The sequence below is a fragment of the Hydra viridissima genome, unplaced genomic scaffold (genome assembly GCF_058129835.1).
Source record: "Hydra viridissima isolate aposymbiotic clone 2 unplaced genomic scaffold, HvirCarnegie_v1 scaffold_1, whole genome shotgun sequence".
Classification (NCBI taxonomy): domain Eukaryota; kingdom Metazoa; phylum Cnidaria; class Hydrozoa; order Anthoathecata; family Hydridae; genus Hydra; species Hydra viridissima.
In genome coordinates this window covers 33,768,896-33,785,185 of record NW_028324300.1, presented here as the reverse complement: position 1 = coordinate 33,785,185, position 16,290 = coordinate 33,768,896, and the positions used below count along the sequence as shown (strand labels likewise).

General features: G+C 26.9%; 2 protein-coding genes across 5 annotated transcripts in view; both read right to left on the bottom strand.

Moving 5' to 3' along the window:
- Nucleotides 1-9,503, bottom strand: part of LOC145191931 (phosphatidylinositol 4-kinase alpha-like) — a 32,506-nt gene extending 23,003 nt beyond the window's left edge. For 3 of the 4 annotated variants that reach the window (XR_016450764.1, XM_090081931.1, XM_090081936.1), the window contains exons 1-12: nucleotides 8,923-9,503; nucleotides 8,607-8,810; nucleotides 7,701-7,854; nucleotides 7,054-7,283; nucleotides 6,841-6,906; nucleotides 6,664-6,757; nucleotides 4,474-4,644; nucleotides 3,614-3,758; nucleotides 3,138-3,344; nucleotides 751-1,030; nucleotides 555-664; nucleotides 252-408 (exon numbers count right to left, since the gene is read on the bottom strand). Coding sequence is in view for 3 of the 4 variants with exons in the window: in XM_090081931.1 (XP_089938057.1) it covers nucleotides 252-408; nucleotides 555-664; nucleotides 751-1,030; nucleotides 3,138-3,344; nucleotides 3,614-3,758; nucleotides 4,474-4,644; nucleotides 6,664-6,757; nucleotides 6,841-6,906; nucleotides 7,054-7,283; nucleotides 7,701-7,854; nucleotides 8,607-8,810; nucleotides 8,923-9,018 (1,914 nt within the window). In the remaining variant the exon portion in view is untranslated. The remainder of the gene's footprint in view (nucleotides 1-251; nucleotides 409-554; nucleotides 665-750; nucleotides 1,031-3,137; nucleotides 3,345-3,613; nucleotides 3,759-4,473; nucleotides 4,645-6,663; nucleotides 6,758-6,840; nucleotides 6,907-7,053; nucleotides 7,284-7,700; nucleotides 7,855-8,606; nucleotides 8,811-8,922) is intronic. The other variant, XM_090081938.1, reaches the window with a different exon arrangement.
- Nucleotides 9,478-14,041, bottom strand: LOC145192269 (aldo-keto reductase family 1 member A1-like). Its single transcript, XM_090081942.1, has 6 exons — nucleotides 13,813-14,041; nucleotides 12,657-12,933; nucleotides 11,892-12,032; nucleotides 11,422-11,627; nucleotides 10,635-10,721; nucleotides 9,478-10,372 (listed from the first exon to the last, which is right to left on the bottom strand). Exons 1-6 carry the CDS (start codon nucleotides 14,020-14,022, stop codon nucleotides 10,307-10,309), a joined length of 987 nt encoding a protein of 328 aa, XP_089938068.1. The 5' UTR covers nucleotides 14,023-14,041; the 3' UTR covers nucleotides 9,478-10,306.
- Between the last annotated feature and the right edge of the window lie 2,249 nt (nucleotides 14,042-16,290).

Genomic DNA, 16,290 nt, shown 5'->3' with positions numbered 1-16,290 from the left:
GATGATGATGATGATGATGATGATGATGATGATGATGATGATGATGATGATGATGATGATGATGATGATGATGATGATAATGATAATGATTAGAACAACAACAACAATAATCAAATTAAACAATAAAAGTATACCAATAATTAAAATAGGCATATTTTATGATAAACTGAAATATATGTTGAAAGACAGAAAGCCAGGCAGATATATTTCAAGATTAAAAAAGCCTTTTTTTTTTAAAGGCAAGGTTGTACCTTAGACTTTGTAGTTTCACTAAGTATACGAACTTGAAGGCCTAAATGAATAAATAATTCCAAAAGACGAACCAAAAAGTCATCTCTTATTGGAGAATCATTTTTCATTGTTGAAGCAATAGTGTTGAGGGCGTTGATAACAGGGAGAGAGCAGTATCTAAAGATTATAAGTTACTTTTAACAAGATCATAATCAATTAATAAAAAACTAATTTCATCATATCAACAGCAGCAACAAAAACAAAAATCAAAAGATATATTAAAAGTCCTAATAATAAAAGTACATAGTTTATTAAGGGATAACCTGTAAGATTGTTGTTGAGTAAACTCTGTGCTTCCCACTGCGTAAGTAACTACACTTGAGTCACGAGTTATTTTTATAAAGATATCCATTATAGGTTGATAGCAAATATCCTAAAGCAAGCAAACAAAAATGCATTTAAAAAAGAAAATTGTAGTCTAAATTCAAAGTCTAAAACCATGGACACTACTTTACTAACCACACAAGACAATAATATTTTAGTGAATTGCTCAACCATCATACTATCCAATTGAGTAGCAGGATTGTGAAACCTTTGCTGCAAAATTGTGACAGCTGCTTCTGGAGCACCAGAGAATTCTTTCATAGATACTCCAATTTCACCAATGATCAAAATAGCATTATGCTGACGCATTGGTGTATTATCATCAGTCTTTCCAGTTGGGTATATTTGATTTGCCATTGAATTTAAAAACTGATGGAATAAGTTTTTGTCAATATGAAAACCAGCTTGAAGACAACTAAGCACAAACAAATTTTTATACATATAAATACTAATAATTCCATTTTAACTACCAGTATAAGGATATTTAAAACCCAAAAATATCTTTCTTTGCATTTATATAGCGCTTATACAGTGGTTTTCATAAATTTAGACGCACTCATATTTAAGAATAGAAATTTTTAGTTTTTTAAAGATAAAACAATAACGAAAAAAGATTTCAGTTTAGTTTTTTTTCTATTTATTAGATAAATACATACAGAATACAAAATTTTGAAAAAAAAAATACAAATACTAAGTAATAATTAGGTACAACTACATGGTATTAAAAAACAAGACAAAAAAAATTATTCATAAATTTAGATGCACGATACATTAGGAGAGGTAATTTATGAACCAATCAATATTTTGTGTATCCGCCTTTTGCTTTAATACAACTAAGAACTCTTCTAGGCATAGGCTCAACAAGATTTTTGCAGATCACTTCTGGGAATCTATACCAGGTCTCCTTAAGGACGTCCTTCAGCTGGCCAAGTGTAGAAATTTGAACCTTTGCCAATTCATGGTCAATTTAAGCCCAAATGCTTTCAATTGGGTTCAAATCAGGTGAGTATGGAGGCCACGATATTGTCTTGATATTATTATTGTTCAACCACTCCTTTGTATAGTATGCAGTATGTGCAATAGCGCCATCTTGTTGAAGTTTCCATGGTTTATCATTAAGTATAAGCAGGTCAATTGATAGATTTAGGTTGTTTTCCAGTACTTCTACGTATATTCTGGAGTTGATTTTTCCGGTGTATGTTTGACACATACCAACACCTTTGTAATTGAAGCATGACAAGATTCCTATCGAGCCTCCTCCACTTTGTACAGTTGGTCTAATGTACCTGGCATAATACTTTTCGTGAGCCATTCTTTTGACTGTTATATTAGATTTGAGATTGATAAGCTCAAAGTTATTCTCATCACTCGACATGTTTTTCCATTGTTCTATTGTCCAATACCTTCTTTCATGACACCACTTTAGTCTCCTTTGTTTATCATATGGATGCAGGAGTGGTTTCTTCAAAGCAGAGTAGACTCCAATCTTGTATTTGTTAAGTATTCGGCAGACTGTGCTTTGAGAAATAGATGTATTTCGCGTTGTATTGAATTCTGTAGTCAATTCTTTGTAACTAATTCTTGGATTAGCTCTGACAGCTCCAAAAAGGGCACTATCGTCCTTTCTGGTGGTTGACAAGGGTCTACCTGGCCTCGTTTTCTCGCTGGCACCACCAGTGTGAAGAAAGTTTTGCTTGTTGTCTGAACGCATTTCTCAGAAACTCCAATTAACCAGGCGATTTCTCTATTACTTTTGGTTCCTTCTTTGATGTTAGCAATAATTTTCCATCTTTCACCTTGAGTGATACGTCTTTTGCCCATTTTTCGCGTCTTTTTAGTGCAAAACAAACTTAACTTTTGTTTATTTATTAAATAATGATTAGCTTATTCCAGGTAAGTCATATTTATATAAGGTTTTTTGACAAAATCAATTAATTTAGGCCTATTAATGAGAAATATGGGAAAAAAACTACTAATTAACTATCAATTAACAAGATATAAGACTTTTTTGATTGTGCATCTAAATTTATGAATAAAATAAAATCAAGCTTATCAATTAACTTCTTTGTGTTAATTGGTATAGAATGAGTAATAAACACCCTGTAAAAAAAATTTTGGTACTCTGTAATAGAGTTTCACTTCCTCTATTAAATTATATATCAAACATAGCGGTAGCACTTTATTTTACTTTTATTTCAAGTATTTTCTTACATATATTTTTAAAAAAATGAGTGCATCTAAATTTATGAAAAACACTGTACAAATATTACTGCTATCACTAAAAACAGAAAATTCTTCAAATTTTCACCTGCCTTTGATGATCAAAGAGGATTTTTTACAAATTTTAATAGTGCTACCTAATATTGAGTCATCTAGCAAAAACAATTATTTGGGATAAATTTGTAAGAATTTTCTAAGTGCAACATAATTTTTTTTAGAAACAAGGGCTGCTTTCATAAGAACAGTAGCACATTAAATGCCATCAGTAATAGAGCACTTGCAAAAACTGTAAAATTATTTACCGTATACAATTCCTTATTGCAGCTTCTACAAGAACATCATATCCGCATTCCTCTTTTATGATTCTAGGAGTATTTGTATATGTAACATTATTATCCTTAGTGACTACTACTTGTGGTGAACTTTGTTTTGTAGTTTTCTGTTGGCAAAATACTCTCAATATTGTTGAAGGTTTCATGAGAAAATTCTGGATAATCTCAAGTATATAGCTAAAGAAAAACATTAATAAAATAAAAATAATAAGTATTCAAAAATACATATTATCAACTAAATATTATCATCTGATAATATTTAATTGTTAGTATGTAATTTTAAATGCTTAATGTTCTAACATTTAGCTAAGAATTTAAAGTTAAATCTAGTTTTAAAAAAGATTTTTTAAATCTGTAAAATCTCTAAATAATGGTAGGTATTTTTAATAAGATCAGTAACAAATTAGCTTGCTCCCTAAATACATAAAATAAGAAATAGATCTCACCTGCAACTTGCAGGATATCTCACAGCAATCAGACCTAACCCATCCAAACAGCATGAAATTAAATATGGCGAAGAGGGGAACAAATTTGTTTTTTCTTTTGTAGTGTTAAGATGATCAATTATGAACTGGTTTGTGCTATCTGCATCTGTATTTTATATATATATATATAAATGTTTTATATATATATATATATATATATATATATATATATATATATATATATATATATATATATATATATATATATATATATATATATATATATATATATATATATATACATATATATATATATATATATATATATAACATTTTTATATATAACTAAGTTAACATATCATAAACCCTATTTCTACTGATGCATTGAAAAATGAATCACTTTAATTGACAAGTAAATATGTCATTAAATTTTCAAATGTAAAAAAATTAGCACTTTCTGTTTAAAGGTCAGCTCCTCTATAACTCTCTCATAAGCTATTTTAGTATTTATTTGAGCAATTATACCAATATAATTTTTTGTCCATCCATGTTTTTAATTAAAAAAAAAAATTCACTAGTCAACATATTTGGCACACTAATAATATACAAAATTAACCTTTAAAAGCATTAAGAGTTAAAGTAAGGAGACTGTAACAGAGGTATTTTTTTTGTATTTTATTGTGGCTTACACAACACCTCTGTTACAGTCTTCTTATTTTAAATTTTAATGCTTTTAAATAGATTGGATAGGATTGGCTTTATCAATTTTAGATTAAGAATGATTTTATGATCTGTCAAAAAACTAATCCATAATTTTTTAAAAATTTACAAAAAAGAAAAAAAACTACAAATAAACTTTTGAAATAGAAAAAAACTTTTACCATAATCATCTTGTATTGCATTCACCATTATCTCCATACAAGCATTTAAGGTCAAGATTAAGCATTGAGACATGTTACTTGGTTTTATATTTTCACTGAGATATTTGTAGCAGCTATTAAATAAGCCTCTACTCCATTTATTTAACTGTTGGATGTCAAAAAAAGCTTTCTCTAAAGAATGCACACCAAAAAAAAAAGATTAGTAAAACATTTGCAAACAATTTACGCTAAAATTTTACTTTTTATTTTATAACTTTACTTTGTAATAAATGATGTTTTAGAATAATAATTTATCAATATTAGTTTAATAATTTTAATTTCTTTAGTTGAACAAAGTCCCTAGTAAAAGAGATATTTTGAAATAAGTTGTCTAGGTTAAAAATATTTCAGAGATTGAAAACATAACTAACATAAATAACATAGTTTATGTACATTAGCATCAGTCAAATATTTGTCTGCTCAATGAACTAAAATCAACCTAAAATTATTACAAATTAGAGTGAATTTTTTGACCCTTTAAGTTTAGTAAAAAACGAAAGTAAAAACTTCTATTTACCAATTAGGGGTCTGCACAAAACATAAACATGGATTCAAAAACTTTCATGACTTTTGAATAATTCTGATATATATAATGATATATATAATAATTTTAATTTCTTTAGTTGAACAAAGTCCCTAGTAAAAGAGATATTTTGAAATAAGTTGTCTAGGTTAAAAATATTTCAGAGATTGAAAACATAACTAACATAAGTAACATAGTTTATGTACATTAGCATCAGTCAAATATTTGTCTGCTCAATGAACTAAAATCAACCTAAAATTATTACAAATTAGAGTGAAAATTGACCTTTTCACTACAATTTGTACCAATTTTTTGACCCTTTAAGTTTAGTAAAAAACAAAAGTAAAAACTTCTATTTACCAATTAGGGGTCTGCACAAAACATAAACATGGATTCAAAAACTTTCATGACTTTTGAATAATTCTGATATATATAATGCACTGTGTATATATAAAATGTCATTTGTGAGAGTTGAGTGGTAGTGAGAATATTCTTTTTGAATGATGATTTATTATGATTATGGAGTCAAAATATTTTATTAAAATAATTTTTTTATTTAAACATTGCAGAAAAATGGATATGGATTAAAAAAGTCATAAACATATTAATAAAAATAAACAGCTATATTCATGTTAATTGGTTTTGCTCTTTTCCTGATTTCATTTAATAAAATCTTTAATTACAGTAAAACAACCAAGTGCAATAGAGTTTTAGATCTGGTAGGTTATAGTTTATGCTGAACAGCATGTGGAAGCTGTTTAAAAAAACTCCACCAGTCAATTGTATAACACAAGAGTGTTAAGAATTGTTCAGAAATATTTCAGAACCTGTGCAACAACTACTTAACTACTTAAACTGTAATAACAACTATTTAGGACGCCTTTTATTCAGAACGTAGATATATGATAACAGGTGAACTAATTCTGAGAAAAAACTTTAGTTCTTACAGTAGTTGTCAAAAAAAAAGTGTTCACTAAAAGTAAGTATTCCTTAATCCCTGCCAAGACAAATTCTTAAAGGGTTTTTACATAAGCTACTCCAACTGATCCCTTTTATCATCCATTACCTAATATAATAATAATGTTAAAAGTGAAGAAATAAAAAGTTATTGGTTACTGAACTTTTTTAAAAATAGCCTGATGTAAAGAAATGTGGAGGATTTAACAAAAAAAATGTTTTAATAAAAAAGAAAGCTTTGAAAAATGACATTCAGCAATAAAATTTTGGGGATTACGCATTGAAAAGAGCATTGTTAGCATCAATTATAATATTAACCCAATTCTTTTTAGAAATTGTTATATTGAAGAATCTAATCTTAAGATCTTTATTTAAAAGTTTTTTCATAATCTATTTACTAATGCATTTTTACTTCCAACCTATTATTGTAAAATAAGTAAAATACCCTAAACATTTTTTAATCTATTTTTTATTTCTCATTTCTTGATTTATTAACAGTTTCTTCTAAACCCATTTATTCATTTTAAATCATTTAAGTTATAGGTATTTGAGCTATTAGAGTATTTTATAGGTACTTTTCTAAATAAGTAATTTTAATATAAATCAGTAATAAGATAAGTAGTGGTACCAACTATTTGTTTCTTTAATAATGTACTTAAAAAAATTATCACCCCTTTTCCAAGACAGCAGTTCTTTCAAAAACAAAGTAGCATGATATATGGTATGATGATGCCATAATTTGATAATGGGATTGTTCAACTTCTCCTGTTTAAGAGAAAAAATTTCTTTAAAGATTCCCATAGAAAAATACTACACAGAAAAATGCTACAGATGTTAATGAGTTTTACATCACTTTGTAAGGACCTCCTCTTTTCAAGCTCTGCAAAGATATGACTGTCTGTTAAAGCAACCAGCTAAAAAATAAACAAACAACATCAATTTATGAGCTCAAAAATCTAAATTTGTTAAAATTAACAGAAATTTATAAGCCGAGAATAATCATTAAGATCAATAAATGCTCATTTAAAAAAAAAAAGAAAATTTCAAAATCATAAACATACTTGCTTGATTAAAGATAAACATACTTGCTTGATTAAAGATAAACATACTTGCTTGATTAAAGATTCTACAAGTAAATCTTCAACATTAGTTTTTAGACCATAGCTTATGTGGTGTACAGGTGTTTTGTTAGAAAGTAAGAGATCAGCAATAAGTTTATCCTTTGTAGGAAGTCGTAGAAGTCCTTTTAACAACCCACAGAGAATTGGGAAGCTGCATCTTAAAAAACCCACTAAAAAAAATGTAAATTCTTATATAAATAGTATATAAGGTCTTTAAATGAATAAACTCTTTAAAAAGTCAACAAATCAATAAAAGAATGAACACAACTTAAAATAATAGAAAAATAAAACAGTTAAAAATGTAAAAACAGGGTTAAATCTTTATACTGTATTACATGCCATTTAATTTACTTGGCTTTATAAAATCTTACTCTACTAATTTCCACCAACCATGTTTTAGTAAGATTATAAAAAGGAGCATGCAGTGTTTGAAAACTCCTTACCAGTGTTTAAAGTTCCCTTATATTAATATCATAATTTCATTAGCACAATTACTACTGTTTAACATTAAAGATCCTTCATGGTGATTAACAAAAACATTTTTTCTCTTTAGAAAATCTGTAGGAAAAACTTTTTAACATACTTGCCTGCATTAAATTCTACTGAATTGTTAAATGACTTCAACTCATCGATTATACTAGCAAGTAGCTTTACATGCTTGGACACATCTTCTTCTGCATACATCAATGTTATTGTTAAAAGGTATATGAAGTCTTCTATTTCATGGATAATATCAATATTCTGGAATTTTAAAAACCAAAGAGATTAACCAAAGATAACAATCTAAAATTCTATGATAAAAATCTATTATAATGTTCCATCATAAAATTCTATCATTTACATAATCAAAATTCTACTATGACTTTATATAGTAAAGTTATATTGTAAATTCATAACATAGTGCCTTGTGTAATTTTGAAAAATTTAAACTAGATATGGCTTTTTCATTAAGATACTGCTTAATATAAAAAATGTCATATGGTGCATTGTTCCTTTAAATGTAAAATGTTGTTTTTTCAAAATATGGGTATAATAACACATTTATACCTGCTTTGAATATATTGGTATTAAATTTTTTGCCGAGCGCAATTGTTTATTTACTTTATAACGCATTCTCAAAATGCAACTTTATAATTCATTTAACGCTTATATACTTTATAATGAACTTTCTGTATTTCAAGAAAATCGGCAACATGTAATTTTTTTTTTTCTAACACTTGGCAAGTAATCAAGTACCAAATATTCTAGAAAGGGGTATAAATAAATGATAAATATAATAAATTACCGCCTCACAGCATTTGAACAATAAAACTTAACAACTTATGTCTAAATGCTGTTAAATGTAGCAAGGCGCTATAGTAACAAAAAATTAATTAAAATTTTTATTTCATGCACATATTTTATAGATTTTTTTTTTAAAATAAATTTCAATTTTAGCTTTTAAAAAAGATTAACCAAAACTAAATATGAAGTTAAAAGTTAATAAAGCTTACATTTTTTGATAAACTCCATTTTATTGTCATGCTTTTTTTTAAAACATCATTGATATAGGGAACAATTTGTGAACTGTGTTCCAAATCAGATACCACAAGATAATAACTTAGACATAGAATAGCATCTTTTTGACTGCGATTAATTACAAATGGTTCTGTAGTTAAAGTTGGAATCGTTGGGCAAAACAAAAGCAGCTTTTGCACCTGTTTAAATAATTATGTCAATTTATTTTTCATAGTTAATAAGAGTAAAAAATCACTTTCTTCAAAAGCAAATTGTTTAATAAAAACAAAAATACTGGACAAAATTTATTACCTTTTCCCATGACTGTTTTTGAATAGCTAAAACCCGAGCTAGTGAGTATAATGTTTGTGTAGGAGAGTTATTTCTTGGGCTCCAGATTTCACACATTTTGTTAATACTTTATGTAAAAAAAAAATCAGAAGTTTATAACTAACAGTTCTTAGAGTGTTTTTTAGACAAACCTAAAATATTCAAAAATTAAAAAAAAAAAAACAACTCAAAACTAAACTTTTAACATTTTTTAGAACTTCATACAGATACACAAAGTATGGAATTAACAAACTAAATCCAAGTTACCTGTGATAAATAACAACTTTAATAAACAAAAATAAATTCATATAAAAATAAATAAATCAGATACTGTGGTGTGACCTAACAAAGTCCTATGCTTTAAGAAAGTCCTAATTTAAGAAATGACAAATTTCATATATATAAAATAATTATTTGGGAAAAATAATTTTAACTTTTATATACAAAACTTGTCATTTCTTAAATTAGAACTTTCTTAAAGCATAGGATTTTGTTAGGTCACACCATGGTAATTCTAGTAATAAAATATTTCCTTCCTTTCTTTTTTGTCTTTATGAATTATCTCTTGCATCTTGAAGATAAATCATATATTGCTTAAACAAGAATTAAACTAAAGTTACTTTCATCATTAACTGAAATGATAATAACAAACAGCCAACTGCTTTGCTCTTTTTTAACTTAAATCATTTGGACATGTTTGTAAAGTGTAATTAATAGGGATGACTTTTTCTTCATTTAAATATACATAACCTTGCAGCAGAAACACATTTTTACACTTTTTGTGCCTTAAATATATTTTTGGCTTGATTTCTTTAGAACTAAACTAATGAGACTTTGTTGAAGCAAAACATTTATTATCACTTTAGAGCTTAATTCAAAGACCATAGTTCATTTTGTTGAATTTCTGTAGGTAATTATTTTTTTAAAAACTTGTGCCATTGTTTTTAATAATAGTGTTGACTTTTATTTTTCCACATTGATTTTGCAGAGATAATACTTTTTATTGCTAATCATTCATTATCCTAAAAACAAGAAGCACCTAATACTAAAACTGCATGGCGTTTGATCACACTTCTGGCTAGCAGTGATAATCTCTTCTCTTTTATTTCATTAGGATGAACAATTATCATAAATCCTAGAAGCACTTTTTTAAGTATCTTGAACTAATTTAATAACTTTTAATTCAAGTAATGATTTTTAATTCAAAGTAATTTGAAAATCAAAAAATACAAAAAATAAAAACATAAGAAAAATCAAGAAATTTAGAATTTATTTTTTAAAATTTTTTACAATACAAAGATTTATTAATTTTCAGTTTTAATTAAAATCACAATTTGATATTGAATTAATGATAGAAGGGGTTAGATCAATATGGGATGTTATAAGGATAAAGTGGATGGTGGGCGTCTCTTTCAACTGATAATCCATTCACCTAAACATAAAAACAGATGATAAAGCAGTCAATTTTATGAAATTCAGGTTACAAACTTGATCAATAGTTAAAACCCAAACAATAAGTCAATATTTCAAAACAATAAGAGAAACGCGACCTTCAGATGGAGGAAAAAAAAAAGGGTGTATCACTAAGAGATGATAAAGCATTGCTTAGACATAAAGAATAAAAGAAAAACCAACATTTAAAAATTAAATAAAAATTATCTCTCATATACAGTTGCATAATATCAAAAACTTACTACAATCTTAGGCAAGCAATATCTCCAGTCTTTGTTTAATGAATTTATCAGCGAAATTTCTTCCTCATTTAAATCAAAATCAAACACCTATAAATCACAGAACCACAACTAATTTTATGAAAATATTTAGTATTACAAAATTATTTGGTGCATACTGAAACTATTTTCCATTTAAAACAAATGTTAATGTTTACTTTAACAATACTTTGAATTATAATATATATATATATATATATATATATATATATATATATATGTAATAGTCTTCTGCATTCTTAAATATAAATTCGTTTTCTGCACTTTTAAGTGTAAATTATATGTAAAAATCAAATTAAAAGTAAAAATTTTAAATTAAACTTGAGCAATCCCAGCAAAAATTCAAATATAGGCTGAAATATTTGTTTTAATGCAAAATTTGTCTTTTTTTTCAAAAGCAATTTGGAAACAGTATTTTAAAGAATGCTTAGTCATTACAGATAGAGATTATATTGCAAATATTGAATATTTAACATTTGGAAGAAGAAAACCCAACTTTTACGAGAGCTCAAGTTGAGGGTATAACTTTTTTTAAATAGTTCTTAAAAATATAACTGAACATTAATAGATGTAGTAATGCAACAGTAATGCAATAATATGTAATATTAGCAGCTAGTAGATGTTTTTGTATTTAAAAAAGATTTTCCAACAAAGTTTCAATATGAAAAGAGTTAGTGATAAAGAGAAAGAAGTTAACACAAAACAAAAAGAATTAAACATAAATGAACTGTAAATCTTATTCAAAAACTACCTCTGAGTTTTCTTTAATCCTTTGTGGATTTGCACTCTTTGGAATGACACACAAACCTCGTTGAAGTTGCCATCGGATTAAAATCTGTGCATTAGTTCTGTTATACTGACTTGCAAATTTGGTTATTACAGGATCTTCAATCACCAATGGATCTTCTGGTTGAGCCCACGGCCGATCTTTAGATCCTAATGGACTATAGCCAGTTACTGGAAGAAAAATACATTTGAAAACTAATACAAATTTTGCAATTAACATTACTTCTCACAGAAAAAAACATTTCTCTTGTTAAACTGAATAAGTTATTTACTTTATAACATAATGAAAAGAAACCGAAATTCTAGACAACAGGATTAGAAGTTTGCATTTAAAAGATTTAATTGCTTGTATATTTATTTTACAACCACAAGTTAGTTGATCCTTACTATATTCAAGATAATACAAACCTATTTAGTTCTTTAGAAACCATTTACCTAGAATTGATTTTGCCAAACAGTGCTTAACAAGTGGTTCTTGAGTAAGATAAGGATGACACTCAACTTGCAACATCTGAGGCATCACACGAGCATTAGCGCAAATATCATCAACTTGTTGGCTATTAAAATTTGATAGACCTAAATTGAAGGAGAAAAAGTTTTGATAATGAGAGCTTCATATATCATAGCATGTGTGTATGCTATATAACTGCATATTTGTATCTTTCCACTCCTGATCTACCAAAAATAACTTCACCTATGCATGTGTAAGTGGAGTTACTTTTGGTAGATCAGAGATGGAAAAAATCATTTATTGGTGGGTTTCTCAACCCTGATTTTTTGAATAAAACAATCAAAATATACATTATACATATCTTTAAAAACATATAATCTGAAAATTATACAAAATATTATAAATATAATTTTTTTTTTCTTTAGGTTTTCAATTATTTTTTCAAGTTTTTGTAAAGCACAATAAAAAGCTTTCTTTTTAAAAACAAATCTTTGATATTACATAAACAGTAGATTTAAATAGAAAAAGTTGACTTTTTGAAACTATTTTAAATATAATTTATCAAATTTAATGTTAATTTGCTTAAAAAAAAATTCAATATTCAAATAAATTGAACAAAATGCCATAAATGTAAAAAAACAAATGGTAAAATGTTTTTAAATTTAAAATTGTTTGTCAAGTAACTATAATTTAAGTAGCAGATGATTTTAATTGAAAAAAATCCAGCAACATAAACTTAAGTTAATCACCTATTGATTTAACTAATCCATCATCTACAGCCTTTTCCAATTCTTTCCAAGTGTCATTGTAGTGAACATCATCATACAATAGGTTTCCATCTGCATCTCTAGGAAATTTCTCATCTCCTGATTTAAAAGCAAGAGGCCAATGAATTAGATAAAGATCCAGGTAATCTAACTGTAAATCAGCAAGTGTTTGTTGTAACGATGGGCGAACCAAATTAACTGCATGTTGAGTATTCCATAGCTTTGAAGTGATAAACAAATCTTCTCTTTTGACAACTCCCTAACGCAAAAAAAAAAAAAAAATGTCTGTAACTTAAAAATAACTCTTTAGATTTCTCTTCTCTTCCTTTTAACTCCCTAATAACAGATTCTCTTTTGCTGTATAATTTATTTTTATAATTATTTACAACTTTGAAAATTCATAAATCATACTAAAAACACTTAGTACATTATTTTAGGGAAAAAGCCATTAATATATTCTTCTACACATTAACATTCTCTATTACTTAAACAAAGCCAATGAATGTTTATTAAAATTTTGTTAATTATGATAAAACAAATATTGAAAAATCATTATTAGTACAAATGAAATTTTGTTTTGAAGTAAAAATTTGTGCAACTTTCCTTATCAAAAAATTCAATAGAAAATAAAATTGTTGAACTATTTTAAGATAATTCTAATCCGATTTTGTAGCCACACTTTTTATTACAAAAATTTTTTTATCGAATCTCTTTCTTATTTTGTTGGGTAAATGGTACAAGAATAAACAATTTTTTGAATGCTTTTTATTTTAAATTAAATCAGACATAAAATATGCAAAAAGGTGTGTTCTTTTCAACTGCTTTTACTGATCATCTAATTATACTTTAGATACTGCAAGAGAAAAAAAATAACAGCAGTTTCTCAAAGGGCAAGGATTCTCATTTTTTAGAGCTACAACTAGAAAGTTTTTAAATCAAAGAGTGATTAGCTTCATCTTTTTGTGCTCCATATATTTTGAATTTGAGATTTTTAAAGATAAAATAAGAGATAATTGTATACATATAAACCAAAGGCATAAATCAAATATATTAAAAAATTAACAAGTGAGAAAGCAACATTAACAAATATTTGATAACAAATGCTAAATTCTAATGCTACTATGAGTAATACCCTTGCCTCATTAATCTTTTTCATTAAAGCGTCTCCTATTTCTTTCTCATTTCCATAAATTGCAGCACAATCTATATGACGATAGCCAAGATCTATAGCAGCTTCAACAGCTGCTCCAACAACTCCAGGAGAACTCTTCCATGTCCCAAGTCCTAAAGCAGGAACTTGAAGACCGTTTGCAAAAGTAAGCTTTACATTTGAAACAGAACTGGCCATTGTAAACTTTGTACTGTATAAATAAATAAATAAGTATATATTATATACTTATTTATTTATTTATACAGTATATATAATAAGTATATATTATATATATATATATATATATGATAAGTATATTATATATATATATATATATATATATATATATATATATATATATATATATATATATATATATATATATTATGTCTAATGTATATATTTTTTATATGTTTATATGTATACATTTTTCATACGTTTATATGTATATACTTTTTATATGTTTAAAAGTATTTATGTGGAAGAAATGGTTTGAATATGCAACGTGGTTTGAAGATACTCGACGCAACAAATGGCAAACCACAAACAATAACAAACAGAAAACTCGTCTGATTTATTTTTATAACGTCTCGGAAGGTCCGCGCTGCAAAGATGCGTATAACCCAGGGCGTACTAAAATAACAGGCCTCCTAATCGCGCAACGGCTCGAAAAATGTGGAGGCTGATGTAGCGGCAAAAGTTACTAAGAATAAGAATAAGTTGTATCCATATTAGGGATCGCCAGTATACGGTATACTAAAGATTTAGTGTACAGTCTACCGTAAAGTATACCGTACAGTATACCGTAAAGTATACTGTAAAGTTTAACGTAAACAAAACTTTTTACTTTTTTTTTTTTCGATTACTATTATTACTATTTATTTCAGATTAGAGAAATCTGTAGAATAAACAATCTTAAATCTTAAAAGGGTGAAGAGCAGCACAAACAGCCTGGTATAATAATATAACAACTAAACAAATTAAAGTTTTTATTAAATAAATCTAAGAAACAAAAATTGAATAAAAAAAAAACACTTTAATCATGTTTAGTCAAATAATAGACATGATGCAGTAATTTAATTCATTAAGAAAATATAATTTTAAAGCCAGTCCAAAAATATTTCACAAATAAAAGTAAACAGGTATACTAATCTGTATACTAAATTTTAGTATACCAAGTATACCGTAAAGTATACCGTAAAGTTACTATACCGTATACTGTAACCGGCGATCCCTAATCCATATCAAGACTTAAAAATGTCCCAGAAAATTTTGTGTTACTGGTTGTAATTCTAACTATGACTCAGTAGAGAATAAGACAACAACTTTCAGATTACCTAGGGATCCTGAAGAGCGCCAGAGATGGATTAAAACAATATCAAGAGAGAATATACCAAACAGTTATGACACAGTAGTTTGTGCAAAACATTTTCCATCAAACTTCCAAGTTATTAAAGTAAAAGGAAGAGAAAGACCTCGAGATCCGCCTAGTGTATTTGAATTATTACCCAAGAGTTTAGTGCCAACTCCTCCACCAGCAAAATGAAGAACAACGAAAGCTGAAAGCTCTGTAAGATCAGTTAAAGAAGATGAACTTTCAAAATTCGTAAAGCTTGACAATATTGACTCATTTGAAATTTTTTGAAATTCGTTATCTCAAGGAAGACTTAATGATTCAATATTTTATTATAGTTGTTTGAATAGATGTTGCATTCAATCAAAAGAGCATGAAAACAAATCTGGTATTAATAAATTTTGTCTAATAGTGTTTAATGACCTATCATATGAAGCCTATCATGCTGGAGTTAGATTCAGTATTACCTTGTTAGTTAAAAATCGTATTCATAAGTTCAAATGTTGGTCACAAGTTCATGAGACATTACGATATTTGACATCTTTTGAAAAGTCAGAAAAGAAAACCATTTTACTTCAACAAGTTGAATGCATGAGTAATATGAACTCAAGTAATATTCTTGAGCAAAAATATTCACCTGAAGTTATTATTCGAGCTTTTGAGTACTTTGCACTGTCACGCAGCTTATATAATCAATTGAGAAATGATTTCCAATTTCCTAGTATTGCTACCCTAACTCATATAACTTCAAAAGTTTCAAACATTGAAGATAATGCTTTTATTTGTAGTATTTTTTCAAAACTCAACAATGGTCAAAAACAATTTATACTATTAATAGATGAAGTTTATGTTAAACCTATGCTCACTTATCATGGAGGACAGTTGTTTGGTAAAGCATGACGAATCAAATCTTTCAAAAACTGTATTGGCTTTCATGATTATATGTTTTTATGGGAGACCAAAATTTTTAATTAAAATGTTACCAGTAAACAATTTAGACTCAGATTTTCTATATGATCAAACTATTATTCTAATCGACCAAATTAAGAAGGCTAATGGAAAAGTTATTGCTATAATTAATGATAATAACAGAGTAAATCAAGCATTTTTCA